This window comes from Terrapene carolina, unplaced genomic scaffold (genome assembly GCF_002925995.2).
Source record: "Terrapene carolina triunguis isolate 2854851 unplaced genomic scaffold, T_m_triunguis-2.0 Scaffold62, whole genome shotgun sequence".
Classification (NCBI taxonomy): Eukaryota; Metazoa; Chordata; order Testudines; family Emydidae; genus Terrapene; species Terrapene triunguis.
The window spans coordinates 29,846,528-29,864,527 of NW_020664413.1; the positions used below are offsets into that span (position 1 = coordinate 29,846,528).

An 18,000-nucleotide genomic window follows, 5' to 3' on the forward strand; every position below is an offset into this window, starting at 1 on the left:
GGGATTGGTTTTTGGCCCTCGATCTACAAGATGCCTATTTCCATATAACGATACCTCCATCTCACAGGAAATACCTGTGTGTCACTATAGTCCAGGATCATTTCCAGTACAGAGTTCTTCCCTTCAGCTTTTCTTCAGCTCCAATGGTGTTCTCAAAAGCCCTGGTGGCAGTGGCTGCTTACCTCAGATGAGAAGCAATCCTTGTCTTCCGGTACCTCAACAAATGATTACTCAAAGGTTGTTCCTACGAAGCAGTGCTATCTTCCATCCAGACATCCCATGTTCTTTTCCAGGAATTGTGTCTCCAGTTTAATGTAAAAAAACCCATGTTAATCCCTGTACAGAAGATACAGTTATAGGAGCATCCTTGGACTTATTGACAGCCAGGACCTACCTTCCCATAGAAAGATTCATAAGTTTGTTGGATGTGATAGGCAAAGTTCAGGGGAGCCCTCGATGCACGATAAGGAGCTGTCTATAGTTCTTGTGACACATGGTTGTTTGCACCTCCATAACTGATTGCTCAAGGCTATGTGTCTGCTGCTTGCAGGGTTGGCTCAGAATGACTTGTTTTCCAGCCAGAGACACGTTACAGGCATGTGATGGTTCCTCTTCAAGTGAGCAACTCCTTGGACTGGTAGAAAGATCAACTCAACATCTGTGCAGTCATTCCCATCTGTCACCCAGATCCATCAGTAACTATGACAATAGATGCACTGTTGGGATGGGAAGCTCACCTTAGTGCTCTGATGACTCAGGGCAGATGGACATCTAAGGAAACCAGTCTCCATATAATTCTGTTGGAACTCAGGGCAGTCAGGAACGCTTGCTTTAATTTCCTGTCCCTCATTGGGGCAAATCAATCATGGGCATGATGGGCAACGTATCCTGCATGTATATCAACAAACAGGGAGGAGCAAGATCCCCCTCATTGTGCGCCAAAACCATGAAACTGTGGCACTGGTATATAGCCCATCAGATCCAAATTTCAGCTGTCTACCTCCCACGTAGTCAGAACACCACAGACAATATTCTCAGCAGATGCTTCTCCCAGGACTAAGAATGGGAGCTACACTCTCAGATTCTTCACAGCTATGTAGATGTGGTCTTCCAGACATGGATCTCTTTGCCACCTCCAGGAACAAGAAGTGCCCTCTATTCTGCTCAAGCAGGGGTGTAGGGCATCACTCTGTGGGAGACTCCTTTCTTCTAACTGGGGAACTAGAGGTGCGGAGGGGGGGGTGCTGCAGCACCCCCACGTTTTATGCAGGTCCTCGCTGCTGGCCCCCAAACTAGGGACCCCTGCTGCCAGGGTCCCAGGCTCTGGCTAGCCGTGGAGTTTAATCGTAAACCGATAAGTCTGATGCTTATTGGTTAACCGGTTAAACTTTTACATCCCTCCTTGTTATGATGCAACCGTTGTTCATCCCCCGCAAAGGGTGAGAGTACATTCTGCAGATCACCAGCGACATCCACAGCATTACTCAAGAATGTGCCAGTATCTGAGTTATGTAGGGCTATTACGGGGGCTTCAGTACGTACATTTTCTAAACTTGGTACTACAGTACTGTCTTCAGTTCTAGACTCAGTTCTGAAGCTCCCTCTGCTCGTAAGCAACCTGAAGTGGAGCACCCAAAGGGACACTACTTAAAAAAGAGATTACTCACCATGTGTAGTTACTGTGGTTCTTCCAGATGTGTGTACCTGCGGGTGCTCCACTACTCACCCTCCTTCCCCTCTGCTTCAGACTGTTCTCTATGGGATGTTCGAGTGGAGAAAGAACTGAGGACGGTATATTGCTACATAGCCTCGGTGTGTGGGCACATGCTTGGGCCAAATGGACAAACTAGCAGAAAATCTCTGAACAAGATTCAAGAGATGCATGCATCCTTGAAGTGGAGCACCCATAGGGACACGCATCTTGAAGAACTGCAGTTACTCCCTTTGTGCAGTAACCTCTTCTGATGCCCTTGTGCTTTACAGCATGTTGTAATATTTCATAATGGGTATCTTAAATCTCCATAAGAAAAACACCTAGTTTGTACGTCTGATCTACTGGAATTAAAAGAAAAAGAAAGAAAACAAAACAAAAAAGTCTGCTATACCGTGGAAAATATCCTTTCTCTTTGTCTCTGTGTAACTCTCTTTAAAATAGCCTGCCAATGCCCAGGTTGGGTAACAATGTTGAGCAAAGACCCTAAATAAAAGGGACATATAAAGAAAATAATGGTGCACGAAGGCTGAAATTGAGTGGTTCATTTCTGTATCATAAAGAGCACTTTCTCTAATCCTAGTGTAGATATCCTGCATTCTTGATGTGGTAGTGTTTATGATTATGATAATAATGCCAAATAGCGTTTATTAAGCTTTTTTTCTGTAAATCTCACAACATTCTATAAAGGTGGCTAAACATTATTATCCAGTCTTTATAAGTGCAGAAAACTAAGGTGTTGAGGTAAATTTGCAGCATGGATAAGGCAAATCAGACACTTCAGAACTGAGACTACACCTTAGGTCTCCACTTCTAGTCTTGTACCCTATCCACTGCACTCCACTGCTTCCTTAGTTTATATTATAAGTATTACAGGTAGGGCAGTGATTAATTTGAAACTGAAATAAGATATGTCTATAAGTGTTACAGCCAATATATGGTAACTTCAGAGTCCATGATTTAAACTTTTCAAATTTGCAAGCATGAGGTGAGGCTCTCAGCAATAAAACATAATTAAGCCAAACTGGCAGAAGTTAAGCTTCTAGGAGTTAACTGGTAGGATAGGTAATGAACTTCTTACCTGCAAGGAGATGATTCATTGAAGATAATGTCAGAACACTACTGGGAAGGACATGCACTATACCAAATCCAGCAATTAAATGGGGAATCTAGAGCCTGAGCTTTCAATCTCTTACTCATATGGAGGTAGCCTTTACTCAGGTTAGAGCATGTCTACCCATGCAGTTGCTTCAGAATAGCTATTTAGGAAGAGTCAAAAACATGTGGAGTTACTCAGAAATAGCTATTGTACTTTAAATTCACACTCCACCTTAATCTGAATTAATTTACATAAACCCGTAGTTGATTTTGAAGGAGTGGTTGTTAATAGATTTTGGAAGGCACTGTGCTCAGCCTCCTCATGAGTGTATTTCTAAGAGGCAGAAGGAATCCTTAGGCCTCCTAGTAGGATTTGGGGGTGTATCCCCTCTGTTAAGTAGGGAGCCTTTTTGGGAGTACTGTATTGACATACTGTATTAGACACTGTGTAATCAAAACATTGGTATTTCAGTATTTGCACATATACTTCTGAGTGAATAGTGGCTTATGAAATGACATTAACAAAAATTAAATATGAAGTAAATATTTCCAACCAGCACATGTTGTGTAGGAACATAGCTGTTAGATTGTTTAAAAATAAATCTGTTTTTTCCTCTAACTGGTGTGTCTCTTGCATGTTAAAGTCCCAATATTGCTACTTTTTTACTAACTATATATTTTTGGAGGGTGGGGTGTTGGGTGTACTGTCTATATTCATGAAAAACACTTAGTCCATATGTGCTGAAAACAGTGTGATGAAGCTCAGAAACACATAATTTACTTGGAACAGTTTTCCTGCTTAAATGACTTCAGAATCCTAGGAATTTCCAGTAGTAGGAAAGCAGTAGTAGCAGCACTCTGCCAGGAGGAGGACATTGACCAGAGTTTCCATTGCTGGCCTCTACACGCACCTCACCTCAGATCCAGAATCCCTATCCATCAGCAACAAGAGGAAGAGAGAACCAGTCTTTAGACTCCCCAGCCTGGATGGTGACATTACATCTTGTGTGTGACTTAACATCTCCTGTGCTACCAAAGGTCCTTACTGTTATCTCTGGGATGAGATTGGTCACCAGCTGGAGCAGCTCAAACTGCCAGTCAATCTAGCAGACAGCTGCACCAGGAGTTACCATCTTCTTTCACCTTGTATGTCCGGGCAGCTTGATCTCTGGGCCAGGGTGGCAGCCAACAGCATAGACTGTTGGAGGTAGTGGAACAGCTCATCCAGCAAACCAGCAGCGCCAGGACCTGGGGGCTGTGAATGACAAGGATACTTAATGCCTAACTTCAGGTTAAATCACTATCAGCCATAGAAAGCAATTGTTAGACTCCTTATTCAAGGAACTATTGCTGGCCATTAACCACCTTGCTATTACTGTCATTTCTTGTACTTCCCACTTTTAAGAATGGTTATTGAGAAGTTAATGATGGGCCAATTCCAGCTACTCTTGGGTACCACAAGTTTCTGATGCATTTATTTTGTTCAGCATTTGACATTTATTTTACTCTTTACATTTCTGTTTTTACCACTTTGTGTTTTAGTTTATGTCTATACTGCATTTTAAAACTTGCGGTCCCAAGTCTCAGAGCTCAGATCGAGCACTACGGAACCAAAAACAACAGTGTAGATGTTTGGGTTCAAGCTGGAGCTTGAGTTCTGAAACCCTCTCTCCTCCTGGGACTTCAGAGCCCAAGCTCCAGCTCCAGCTGCTGCGTAAATATAGCTGCTTATTTTAAGCCTGAATTTGTAGACTCTGAGACTTGCTTATGTGTGCTTTAGAATCCAGTGTAGACATACCCTTAATTTCTTAACTGCAACATCAAACTGCTCCAGTGATAAGTGGTATAGAAATTAATAAACATGACTGCTTTAGTTTTCTTCAGTTAGTTCAAAAAGCCAATGTCTGTTATCACAAAAAATTGAAGCATATAATTAAACTTGGGCATTTTAAATAATCCATGTTTAAGTGAATGTTACTTAAAAATAGCCTGTACATTCTTCTTTATTGTATTTGTATGCCATTCTTCCCCAAACACATCAGAACAAATTTGGTACTATAGTTTCACACTTGTCATTTTAATGTCACAACATACTGTGACATGCTATCAAAACCTTTGTTAATTATCCTGAAGCCCATATGGTCTGTACAGGGCTCTTCTATATTTTCATCCCAGTTTTATAATCTTGGACACTAGCAGCCATACCAGTATGTTGAAGCTCATGATGTGAACAAATGGGAGAGTGAAAAGGTAGTGTTGGCCTTATGGTGTCTTGTATATATTTTCTACTGACATGAAGACAGAAAAAGATTATTATTTATCACTGAAGTTAATGCAGTAAAGTTAGGAATGTGGCTGTTGCCTTCTCCTTCCCTTCCCTTCCGGGGTCAAAAAACAAAAGAGGATTTAACTTATTTTAGAGACTAACTTTATTTAATGGGGACTCCAAGTAGGATTAAGAAGTGGCTTCACTATTCTGCCTCCCATGCTGAAAGGTTTTTAAAGGTTTTATCCAGTCTCCTTCCTTTTTCCCAGGTGCAGTATTTAGTAGAGAAGGGTGCAGTGATTGAACACGTAGACTACAGTGGAATGCGTCCATTAGACAGAGCAATTGGATGTCGAAATACGTCGGTAGTGGTCACACTACTTAGAAAAGGCGCCAAATTAGGTTAGTAAGCCCATCCTATATCATCAAAGCACAATTTTTGTTTGTGTTGCTTTTGTTTAGAAGGGAAAGAATTAAATGTCTGCTATAGTGCAATAATTCTCATTTTTCTAAAACAGAGTTTTAGAAAGTCTATCACATTCCTTTTGAATGGAAGGCTATAAAACATATTACATACAAAAAACGACTTTCAAAGAACTCTATTTAGATTGCAAAGTCAAGCACTCCAAAGTTAGAAAATGCCAGTTTTATGGTTACCCATGCAACCGTAATTGTGTCTCCTTGTGCATTGAAGGCTGAACATAGCATTTAATTTAAAAGACTGAATCAAAATGCTTATGCACAAGGGCAGGTGCTGAATTACTGTTATGCGGGCAACCCTAATTCTGGTATTTCCAAATTTTTTAGTGCATGACTTTGCAACCGTAGGAATGTTCATTTAATGTAGATTTTTGTATGGAACTTTCTAGAATTCTTTAAAAGGAAAAAGGTAAACAAAAATTCTATGGCATCCAACTGTAACAACTGACTCATTATCATCAGGGGGCAAACCCTGAACCCTCAACACTGCAAGCCAGATTGCTGCCTCTTGAACTTCAGGATCTAAATATTTTAGCGCGCACATGCTCTCCGCCTTGCCTTCTTTACCTCTTTCCCTGGAATTGGAGGGAGCTCTGTCCCCATGTGGTGCCCCTTGAGACGAGCTGTGAGGGAGAATGAGCCACTGGGGCTAGGTGCGGGGCCTGGAGGCAGCTCATGGTGGGGAGGAGGCCGGGACTGGTTTGCTCTCTTCTTCTGCCACGTGATGTTGCCACAGGGGCATGGGCTACGAACTAAGTCCCACTAACTATATGTGCTCTGACAGCTCCTGGGAATTCCCAGTGCAGTGTGTGCTACTGGTGATGCTGATTTGACAGCAGTATTGCTAATCCAGATTTAGAATTTTTATATTCAGTTGTTATTTTGGTGTGCTGCATTTTCCTCGGGAATGCAAACAAGAGAAGGAAATGGTGATTTTTTTTAACAGTTTATATCTCAGCAAAAGCTGAATGGAATTTTATGGGAAAAAGAAAAAGGCATTTATGTAGTCTGAGGGCATTCCTGCTACCAAAATAATGCTGCAAACAAGGGAGGTGAGAGCTTCTCAAAGAAAATGTCTCAAGAATAGTTTGTAATGGAAGCTATTAGGCAACCTAAATATAGAGGTGTTACTAGAGCCTGCCTAAAAAGGGAATTTTCTGCCCCAGGGAAAATTTCAGAGTTTTGGGTGGGTGGAAGGTAAATATCTAAATTTTTCACTAGACAAAAATTCTCACAAATTCTGTTTTGGGCGAACCAAAACAGATTTTTTTTGGCTTGCTAACTGCCCTCCTGGAAGTTTGTCAATTTTACTCTCTCCCTGCAGGCAGAAAGTGAAATTGAGCCTTCCAGGCAGACAGCTGGGGGGCTGTCGTTTTGATTTTTTCCCAGCAGAAAACAGAAATTTTTGCATGGGAAAATTTCTAATTGTGCAAAAGGGGATTTTTCATTTGGAAATCATCTTCAGCCAGTCCTAGTTGCTTCTAGCTTCTCTTCATAATGTTTTGGTTCTAATAAAAAATTCCACTTCCATAACTTTTGGGGTTTCCATTAATTTAAATACACCTCTACCCCGATATAACGCGACCCGATATAACACAAATTCGGATATAACGTGGTAAAGCAGTGCTCCGGGGGGTGGGGTGGAGCGTGCTCCGGCGGATCAAAGCAAGTTCGATATAACGCGGTTTCACCTATAATGCGATAAGATTTTTTGGCTCCCAAGGACAGCGTTATATCGGGGTAGAGGTGTAGTTGTATAATAGGTATTTAGCCTATGAAAATCTTTTCCAGACATTAACTCAGTGCATAGCTCAAGAGCTAGGTGATCAGAGCACTTTGGACACTTTTTTTCAGGTGATATCCACATGTTTTAAAGCCAATGAATCTGTACCAGGCTTGCTGGTCCAGTTGTATTAAATATATGTAGTGTATTAAGCAAACAATAATTTTTTTGTTCCCACTTCCGTATTTCCCGTCTTAACACTTTGAACCTTGGCTATAGCCAGGAGGCTGTGGAGCCTCAAGAAAGCAAACTGGTACTAATGCTCAAGAAGGGGCTTTTCCCTTTTAATACATAGATAATACATGATGGTATGGTAAAGATTTTATCCATATTTATTTGGAATAGGGCCATTACATGCTAGTGGCTAGACATGAATTATGAAGTCATCCCAAAAGGGTACCGATAAAGCTGTTTATACCATGCCATAGGATGTTGTTCTGAAAAACCATTTTAAAACTGTTTTAGAGGTTATTTAAAATTGTATTGATCTTATTTTTAATCTTCCATCTGTGAAACCAGGTGTCTTAGTTAGCAGGCCTCTGCAGTTAGGATTCAGAGGATAGAAATAATTTTTAGAGGTTTCTAAAATTATAATCTAAAATAGCTTTTCTGTACACACTACTGTTCTGACTTTAAGGTCTCATATCTCACTATCTACTAGGATAGGCTAGAATCAAAAACTTTATATCACTGTTATAGGGAGAGGTGAGAATACTGGGCTTCTAGTGATATAAAGGCCCTGTTTTTAGCCCTCATGGACTTAATCCATGGATTCAGGCATGAAATCCAGGACTGATAATATTCAATCCTTGACCCATGAGATGTTTATCTTTTCTGAGGAGAAATTCCACGTTTGGGTTTTGTGTTACATTGCAGCTGTTTGAAAATGCTCAAAGATTTGGAATATTAACAGTCTTGGGGGCAACGGATTAGAGGGCAGAGTGCAGGTGAGGTTGTCAGTTGCATGAGGAATGCAATTAATTAATGGCTCTAGTTTATCCTGTGGTTCAACAGTTAATTATGTGGCTATTACTACTGTGTGTTTGTGTATGTGATTGCTACTGAGTCTGGGGCACCTTTAAGCCACAGTTCAGGAAAACATCCTTATTTAGGAATGCACTTAAACACATGCTTCGGTGCTCTCCTGAAGTGGGACCTAAAGCAGGGCAAACACACTTGAACCATTAATACCAGGCTGCTGTATGTATAAACATTTCTACAACCATTCATCACTTGTGGAATATCCACTGACGTTTTTGAGTGAAACTATGTTGGAAACAAGCCCTTAGTTTTTTCTAGTAATATCAGAAATGTCCTTTGAAAAATATTTAATATTTTAACTTGCAGGAAATGCAGCGTGGGCAATGGCCACTTCTAAACCTGATATTCTGATTATTCTACTACAGAAGTTGATGGAAGAAGGAAACATAATGTACAAAGTAGGTAGATTCTTATATTCATTGCTAACTGTGAATGTTGTAAGTGTGCTATTACTCAAAGGTAGGTAATGATTGTTAAAACACCTGCTGCTTTGTCTTTAAGAAAGTACTGATAATAAGGTATATGCAACCCCCTTCCCTCATGTTGTGAGGTATGGGAACCAAGGAGCTTTGACAGAATATCCTTCCCCTGTAAGAGAGAAATTGATTGGGAATACTTAGATCTTGGAAAAATGGATAAAAGGATTTGATCTTTACTATGCATCAAGTTGTTCATTGAAATATTGGTAATATTTAGTTATTCCTTAAAATGGCAGAAAGCTAATTTGAACATATCCTATTGAATTAGGTAGGAACAAAATACATAAAGCATATCCTTTTGTTGAGATACTTCTCTGCATGTCATTTGTTTAAATATGAATTGAGCAAACTTTAGCATGCCTGATAAAGGCTTTTCTCTGGTGAGATATTGCTTCACAAGAAGTGGATTGGAAATGTCTTAAGTTGTGCGACATTCTTTCTGTATTTCATTTGTGTAACATAGCTTCCATGGGTATTACATGGGCATCATTCAAAGGCCATTTTAGCTCTGGGAATTGAAATCCAGTGGGTCACCCCTTGGAAGGGCTGCAAAGGTCTGCCCCTTCATCTTTATTGCTACTTCTGACCTGCATCTGCAAAAACCAGAAAAAAAATGTGAAAGAGAGGCTCCTTATGACCTAAATTAGTGTATTTCAAACCCATTTTATATTTATATCTTTTCAGGGGTTGTTATTTTAAAGGTTTCAGAGTAGCAGCCGTGTTAGTCTGTATCTGCAAAAAGAACAGGAGTACTTGTGGCACCTTAGAGACTAACAAATTTATTTGAGCATAAGCTTTCGTGGGCTACATCCCACTTCTTCGGATGTTAGTCTCTAAGGTGCCACAAGTACTCCTGTTATTTTAAAGGTGTAACTGATCCTAGGGGAAGGGCTGATCTTGTGACTTTTAATTTTTGTATTTTTAAATTTTGTATTCGTTTTACTGAATTGTGTTGTGTTTTATGCACTATGGCCTAAGTCACTATATTAATGAACTCAGACTCAAAGCTTCATTGGTATACAGTGTTCAGGGCTAAGAGTTCTATCCCTGATGCCTTCATGAGGCTGTAGTAGAATATATTTAGGGCAGTTACATTAGTCTTCCCTGCTCCTTTAACTGCTTTCCTTTATAGCCTAAATTACCAAAAGTGATGGTTTTGGGGCACCCAACTTGAGGCATCTTAAAAGAGCTTGGTTTTCAGAAAGAATTGAGCGCAGTCTCTGAAAATCAGGTCCCTATGAAGTATCTCAAGTTGGGCGCCTAAAAATTGATGTACCCAGAATAACTAGTCACTTTTGAAAATGTAGGCCTATTTTTATAAAGAGACACATGATGAGAGAACTTATAAAACAAGTTTATTATTTAGGCTAACACAAATTACAAAGCAAAGAAATTATTAAAACAAGAAATTAACTATAAAATATTTAAAAAAAAGAAAAATATTTCATTTTTATTCATTAAAACCTTTGCTAGCCCTTATCTAAATTCTGCTTCTGTAAGAAGCATTAACAACATCTTCTCACGGACATTTATCTAACCACAGAGATGTTCTCTGAATGTCTTTTGGATTCTTTTAGAATTTCCAATACTTTGAAATTTGTTGGTAGTCACTGGAGAAGGTTAGCTTCAGTTTTCAATCTCTCTTAGGCAAGGCAAGATGTCCCCGCTTCCCTCCCCCCTGCAATTCCTACCCTCCACCCCCCCAGCAAATCACACAGCAGCAAGACACCTTCATTGTTTCACTTCCAGCTCCTAAGTGAATTTGGGTGGTGTTGGAATCTACATTTGTATGTTGCTCTGGATATAGGCTGTCCTTCCTCTGAGTTTATCCTGAGATTTTATAGGTAGGCACCACCCCCAATAAAAGGTGTGGCTTAAAGGCATCATCTGGCCTGTAGAGTTTTGCTGTTTAGGCTTTTAAACCAATTGTTCAATTACCCTCTGTAAAACTGTTCCACATCAAATACCAGACCAAGAAGTTGTGTTATCAACAAGACCTTACATGTCTGAAGAACTCTGCTTTGGCACCAGTGTTACAAATTTAAACGTAAATATTTGAATAACTATCCCTGTTTTTGAAAAAAAAAATACTTATTTGTAAATACAAAATCTATAAAAATAGATTCCATTTGAAGAGCATCTGTTTAGCAAATGTCAAATAGGAATGATTAATATTGAGGAATTTACAAATCCAACTTCTAAAGCTCTTGTGTTCTAAACCTATAGAAAGGGAAGATGAAAGAAGCAGCTCAGCGATATCAGTATGCCTTAAGGAAGTTTCCTCGGGAAGGGTTTGGAGAAGAAATGAAAGCTTTCAATGAACTAAGAGTTTCCCTGTATTTAAACCTGTCACGGTGTCGCAGAAAAACAAATGTAAGTTCTTATTGTTGCTCATGTACTTGGAGTACTGGAAACCTCAATGAAGCTCAAACCCCATAAATGTATAAAGGGCTAGTATGCTGTCCTTGCACCATGATGCTCTTGTGATTCTTGCTCTTCCTGCTGAGCTAAAGGAGGGGCAGGAAAAGCTACCACTGGGAGGATGTACAGAATACTCCTGTGGTACTAGCATGAAGTGAGGGGCAAGGGGAGAGGGGCAAACCATACAGGTGGGCAGATTACCTGTTACTCCAGAAGTGATTGCTACTGTCATGGGTCACTGCACATGTAAGTGGTGGGACCCCTTCCTTCCCAACCTCTAGTACTACTAAACTCCTTATCCACTGTTATTTCAGCCATCATCTACTGATTTTGAGCCCTATGTTGCCACAACCAATGGGACTCCTCATGAAATAAAGTAGTACTCAGGCCTTGTCTACATGGGCAAAATTGACCAGCATAGCTATTCCAGAATAACTGTCCTGCTTTTATTCTGGAATAGAGTGTCAACACAGGGGGCTATAACAGAATAGTTATTCTGGAATAGGTATACTGGACAACTTCCCTGTGTAGATAAGCCTTAGGGGTGGCAGCATAAGGTCCATCCCGATCCCTTTTTTTTTTTTTTTTTTTTTTTACCCTCCAACTTTACTTTTGCCAATTTAAATAGTACTGTCTGAAGTGGGTAGGCTATGGGAGCTCTCAAGATTGTTTCTGGTAGTGTCTGTAACTTACGTGCATGTAACATTTTAAAAATATTTAAATGTCACTGTATACATTGAAAATATAATTGCTATTAAATTAGGACTTTGGCATGGCAGAAGAGTTTGCTACCAAGGCACTTGATCTGAAACCCAAATCCTATGAAGCCTATTATGCTAGAGCAAGAGCCAAGAGAAACAGCAGGTACTGTCTGTGACTGTGTCTACACACATAGATCTTTGTTTCATAACATTTTTAAACAGCTAATTTACACATACATTTAAGGTGCTTTAAGTTAGAGATACTTGCAAATTCTTTGTCCCCTTTTCTTCTTTTCTGTTAGTGTTTATTCATTTTGTTGGGAGTTAAGTGAATTTAATGCAAGTGAAAGGTGCCAGGTAGGCAGCATATTAAACAGTTGTTTCTGGAATTCCTGATGACACTTGTTTAAATAATGATGGTCAGAGTGAGTAAATGCCCAGTTTTGGTATCTACCTTTTTATAAATGACTGTAAATTAAGCTATATTCCCTTTTATCCTAGCCTTTTCCATAGGCCAAAAGCCGTCTTTGGGGTTTGGCTTGGTGTTGACAAGCCCATCACCTGGACTGAGCAAGCAGTAATCCATCAGCATTCCTTGCAGGGTACCAAAACTAGCTAACTGGATGGGTCGGCAATAAAACCCTAGAACTATTATAGGTGACAGAATGCCAGAGGACAAGAAGCTGTTGAATGAGCAGCAGCAGTCCAAGATGTAAGCAAGAGTGGGGCAGGGAAGAGTAGTTGTCAGCTCTTGGTAGTACTCCTGAGGACATTCTGCACTCAAAAAATGAAAAGATCTGTGCATGATATTTTAAAATTCTGCAAATGTTATTTGTCAAATAAATGTGGAAGTTCCAGCATGGCATTGGGGAGCACAGGCCAGTGGCTGCACAGAGGTGGGAGATCACTGTGCAGTTCCCCCCCGGTACAAGGACTCGACGGTGAGGCTGCACCCAAGCCTGACACAACGCAAGGACTGGGCCTGCCCCAGAAACAACACAGGGCCCTGCCCCTCCGTGCCAAGTGCACTAGGTGTGGGCAGGCAGGCTCAGCAAGGCAGGATCCAAGTGTGGAGGGGCTTAGTGTGGGGGGTATCCGGGTGTGGGTTGAGAGGATTCTGTGAGGGGCATTCTGGGTGCGGGCGGCTCAGTGGGGGATCTGGGTGCGGGGGAGATCTGGATGCACAGGGGTTTGGGGGGTTCTGGGTGCAATGGTAATAGACTCTGCAGGAGGTCCAGGTGAAGGTGGTTAGGGCTCAGCGAGGGGGTCTGGGTGCAGGGAGGCCTAGAATTCGACAGGGGAGTCTGGGTGTTCAGGTGTCAGTGGGAGGTCCAGATGCTGGGGGAGTGGGGTTCAAAGGGGTGGGGATCCAGGTGTGGGTGGCTCGTTGAGGTACTTCAGGTGCAGAGGGAGTGGGGTTCTGAGTGTGGAGGGGTGAGGCTCAGTGGGATATGAGGTATGGGTATGGGGGGGGGTCGGGATCCATGGGGGTTGGGCAGATGGGGGAGCAGCTCCCTGTACAGTGATCCCTCCCCCTGCAGCTGAGGAGCAATGGGTGCAGGAAAAGCGGGGAGGAGGGAGTTTGCATAGCTTCCTACAGCTAGGGGTAGGTCTGACACAGCCCCGGATGCCGCACGGGGAAGAGGAAGTCCTGTCCTCCCCAGCCCAGCCGGGACTAGGAGCTGAGCCCAGCACAGTGTACGAGCCACCAGCTTGGTCTTCCGCAGTCCCACCCTCTGCCCCACAGTGATTTACCTCTCTGCCGGCTGCCCTAGGCACCTGAAACATACTGCTGGGGAGGGTCACATGACCGCTGTTGTGTGGCTTCCCTTTGCTTTCCCATCAGAAAGTCATTTCTCTGGAGGGAAGCAAAGAAATCTGCAGGGGACATAAATTCTGCACATATGCAGTATTCCCCCAGGTGTATGGTGGGAACCTAACCCTCCAAAGAATCTGGTCCCAGCAAGAAGTAACTTTTCCCATCTTCTCCTGCAGCCAGAGAGGGGGGGTGCACTTATTCTGGGGTATGGAACATTACAAAGGAACTCAGTGTGCCAGTTACAGTGAAGCACCTTTTATGCTGAATTCCTTCTCCCCTCCTGCTGCTGTGTCCAGTGCTGCCAGCTAACTCACTGCTTTTGCCTTCTTGAAGGGCTTCTGATCCTCCAATGGGATGGAGTGGGAATGATATGGGACTTCTTTGTCTCTTTTCTCCTCATTCCTAAGGTGCCCTTTGAGTGTTGAGGATTCCCTAATTTCCTACCACCACCACATTAAGTAGCAGATACTGTTAAAAGACAATAGATCAAAGGGCTGCCTTGATGGTTAATAGAGATGACAGCCAGTACACAATGGCGGAAGTTTAATTGCCCAAAGTTGTAATAATTTTTTTTCTTTTAGAGGGACAAGGTGGGTGAGGGGTTGTTTTGGAACAGTTTACTTTTATTTATTTTTTCCTTTACACAGACAGTTTCTTACAGCTCTTGCTGACCTACGTGAAGCCATAAAATTGTGCCCCAGTAATCAAGAAATCAGAAGGCTCCTAGCTAGAGTAGAGGAGGAGTGCAAACAGTTTCAGAGAACACAGCAACAAAAGCAGCAGTCTCCACAGCCAGCACAGCAGAATGACTCTGACAATGAGGAGGTTCTTGTCCAAGGAGTGAATGATCATTTCAATATTGAAGAAAGAAAAGAAGAATTTCCACACCATGATGACCCCTTTCCATCTTCACAGAGGCTGCAGCGTTCCCAGACAGCTTCTCCCTACAGCAGAACCCTTCAAGAAGGCCTTCAGCAGAAAGCCAGACCCATGTCCCCTCAGAAAAAAAACGGGAGTAAATATCTGAGAGAACCAGGGTTGATCATGCAACCTACAAAGCAAGCACAGATTGTGAAAACTAATCAGCATTTTAATTCCGTTCAGCCTGGATCAAGAACTGGAGCTACACTGTGTAGTGCAAAGACACAGTCTCCTTTTCAGCATCTTCCCACAAATGCTATGCCTGTCCGACACCCTGGAAATCTAACCAATAAAAGTCAGCATTTAGATGGGCCAAACACTTTATCATCTGGAAGCATTCCCACAGATTTCAGCTCTGGATTGTACAATGAAAAGTTAGCATCCAACCAGTGTCCCCATTTACAGCATAGTGAGAGTGTCTCTTCTCACTCTTTCACAAGCAAGGCCAAAACCACGGATAGGCTTAATGTCCTGGCACCTTCAGTCATGGAGAAAGCAGCTCCAATTCAAGGAATTCAAATGAATTGCAGTGAAGCAAGGCAGCAAGCCTCTGTAACTAATGTCGGCTCTTCCATCTCTCCATGTAGCAGCATGATCATTTCCAGCTCAACCAATAGTTTAACTTCAAGGAGCAGCTTTTCAGATAGCGTGAAAGGGTTAGGGCCAGATGTTCGAGTCAAGGAAAATAAAGTTAGTCAAGTTCAGAGTGGTACGACTGAACACAGACCTCGGAATACACCATTTATGGGGATCATGGATAAGACAGCAAGGTTTCAGCAGCAGAGTAATCAAACCAATCGCACTTGGCATTGTCAGGCATCTGAAGGATTACTAACAGATGCTTCTGGTGGGGTTGTTCAATCTGTAAACTGTGAGCAATTCTCTGCCAGACAGACAGGTGGATACAGTAATCAGACTAAAACTTCCTCTCCTGCTATTGCCCCGGGAGAAAATATCCAAAATGGAATGCAGCCTAAAGAACTTGAAGAGCTCAAGTGCCAAATGCCTGCCCACTGTCAAGATACCAGGATGTCTAAAACAGTTCCTCATTTCTATCCAGATGCTATATCTGAACAGCAGTCTCATGTTAATAAGGAAGGTCATCTAAGTCCTGTCAGTTCTGCAAAACCAAAGCGATCTTTCATAGAGTCTAATGTATGAATATATCATTTTATATAATAATAAACTGATTGTAAAACTTAGCAAATAACAGCATATTGATTACTTATGTTAATCACTACTATAGGGCTGTTTCATCATAGAATATTGTTTCTGCATAACATATTGATTATTATCTGGCCACTTTTATAATTATGAGTAGGTTGTCCATGTTGGCCAGTATTATTCATAGAAATATGGGATACAACCACTTCCTTAAGAAGCTATACATACCACCATGGAACAAGAATATTAACTGGAATGTCAAATTTAACTAGAAATGCATTTACATGGTTAGCTAAGATTGTGAATGCACCGAATTGGGACCTTGAAAGAGGAAAAATAATTTAAATTACTTTTCATTATATTCCATCCTTATTGTAAGACTTATAACATTTTCCTCTTATATAGGGCTTTAATCTTGGCTTTTGATTGTATTAAAAGTCATCACTTGCATAATAATTATAACTATGCCTCTTTTCTAGTACTTAAAATGCCTGATTCCAACAAAGTTATGAGGGTAAAATACATAGTATGTAACATCCAGATCTGTAAATGACTGTTTTCTTATCAAAAAGATATAGTATTATTTCATTAGTTTTCTAGAGGGATTTAATTGGGATGCATGATGTAAATTTAGGAACTTTATCACTTGTATATGAGTAAACTTTAAGCAGCTATGTTTTGACATGTAAATATGATATTTTTAATTACTACAAGAAACCAAGTAAAATCCAGTAAATTACAGCAACAGATTTGCATGCATTTTTTTAAAAAGCTTCAACCATACTGGTTATTGCACTGAATATTATTATATTATGGCATGTTAACAGTATACCAGTAACCGCACTTTATATAGTTTACCTAAAATACCTTTGAGGTGCTACCTTAATACAAAATGATGTATTGTACATTCACAAAGAAGAGGTACAGGAATGAAATACGTTATAGAAACGTTTTTATAGGAAGCCTGATGTATTATTTTGAGAATATAAAGATGAAAATTTGAGGAAAAGGGTAGGTGCACATTTGCTTTGTAGGATGGGGTTGAAAATTTTTTTCAGAGCTTGAGAGGAAAAAGGTTCTATATTTGCAAGAATGTTTTCAAAATGAATAGTTGTAATGACATTCCTGTGTGTAATAAAGGTTTGTGTTGTACAAGTTGGAATTTTCAACTTTTATTCCCATGTACAGTATGTATGTACATTGTAAAAACAACCTTACACATTTTTACAAATTCTTTAGGAGTTTGCATTATTACACCCTAGCTTATTTATTGTTTACTGTTTCTTTGATATTTGTACAAGTCTTGTTCTCTTCTTCAGTAGTTCTCTTTTTGCACTGCTACTGTATTTTTCCTTATGAAATAAAGACTATTAATATAGTGGGTTGAGAGGTGCACTCTTATTTTGTGTATTGTGTACTGGTATAAAACCACCGACAGATGCACACAAATTAAATCAATGATGTGTATGTAGTACAGTTATAGAAAAGGGTCTGTTAGTAACTGCATTATGAGATTCTCCCCACCCCCTATTTTTCCTCTGATGAGGCCTGTATAGCTTCACCAGTATCTTCTGAGGGTAAACACTGATGACTGAGATCTGGAGAATATGCAGGATGATCTTTTGAAGGTAAAAGACTTGTCTTGATTGCCATCAGCTTCTCCAGTACAGTAGAACCTCAAAGATACGAACACCAGAGTTACGGACTGATGGTCAACCAGACGCCATGGGGATCTGGAAGTAAGCTATCAGGCAGCAGTGGAGATGACAAACCCCCAAACAAATACTGTACTGTACTGTGCCCATGGCTGCCCAGAGGGGGGGGGGCAAGTGGGGCAGTTTGCCCCAGGCCCCAGGCTCCGCATGGCTGAGGCTCCCTTCCCCGCTCAGAGCTGCATGGTAAGGGGGCGGGGCTGCGAGCTCCGGGCCAAGCGGCTGGAGCTCAGGCCACAGTGGAGTTCGCAGCCCCGCCCCCTTACCATGCGGCTCTGAGTGGGGAGGAGCTCAGGCCCCACCGGAGCCACGCTGCAGCGCTGTCCAGGGACGCTCCGAGTGAGGGGGGAGCCGGGGGTAAGGGGCTGGGGCCGGGGGGTTGTATAAGGGGCGGGGGGGGGGGG

At 41.5% G+C, this 18,000-nt stretch overlaps 1 protein-coding gene across 1 annotated transcript in view; it reads left to right on the forward strand.

Moving 5' to 3' along the window:
* TANC1 (tetratricopeptide repeat, ankyrin repeat and coiled-coil containing 1) overlaps positions 1–17,654 on the forward strand; it is a 198,753-nt gene extending 181,099 nt beyond the window's left edge. The window contains exons 21-25 of the mRNA XM_026647491.1: positions 5,345–5,477; positions 8,686–8,777; positions 11,085–11,231; positions 12,043–12,143; positions 14,447–17,654. Of these exons, the coding sequence (XP_026503276.1) occupies positions 5,345–5,477; positions 8,686–8,777; positions 11,085–11,231; positions 12,043–12,143; positions 14,447–15,881 (1,908 nt within the window). The 3' untranslated portion in view covers positions 15,882–17,654. The remainder of the gene's footprint in view (positions 1–5,344; positions 5,478–8,685; positions 8,778–11,084; positions 11,232–12,042; positions 12,144–14,446) is intronic.
* The last annotated feature ends 346 nt before the right edge of the window (positions 17,655–18,000 follow it).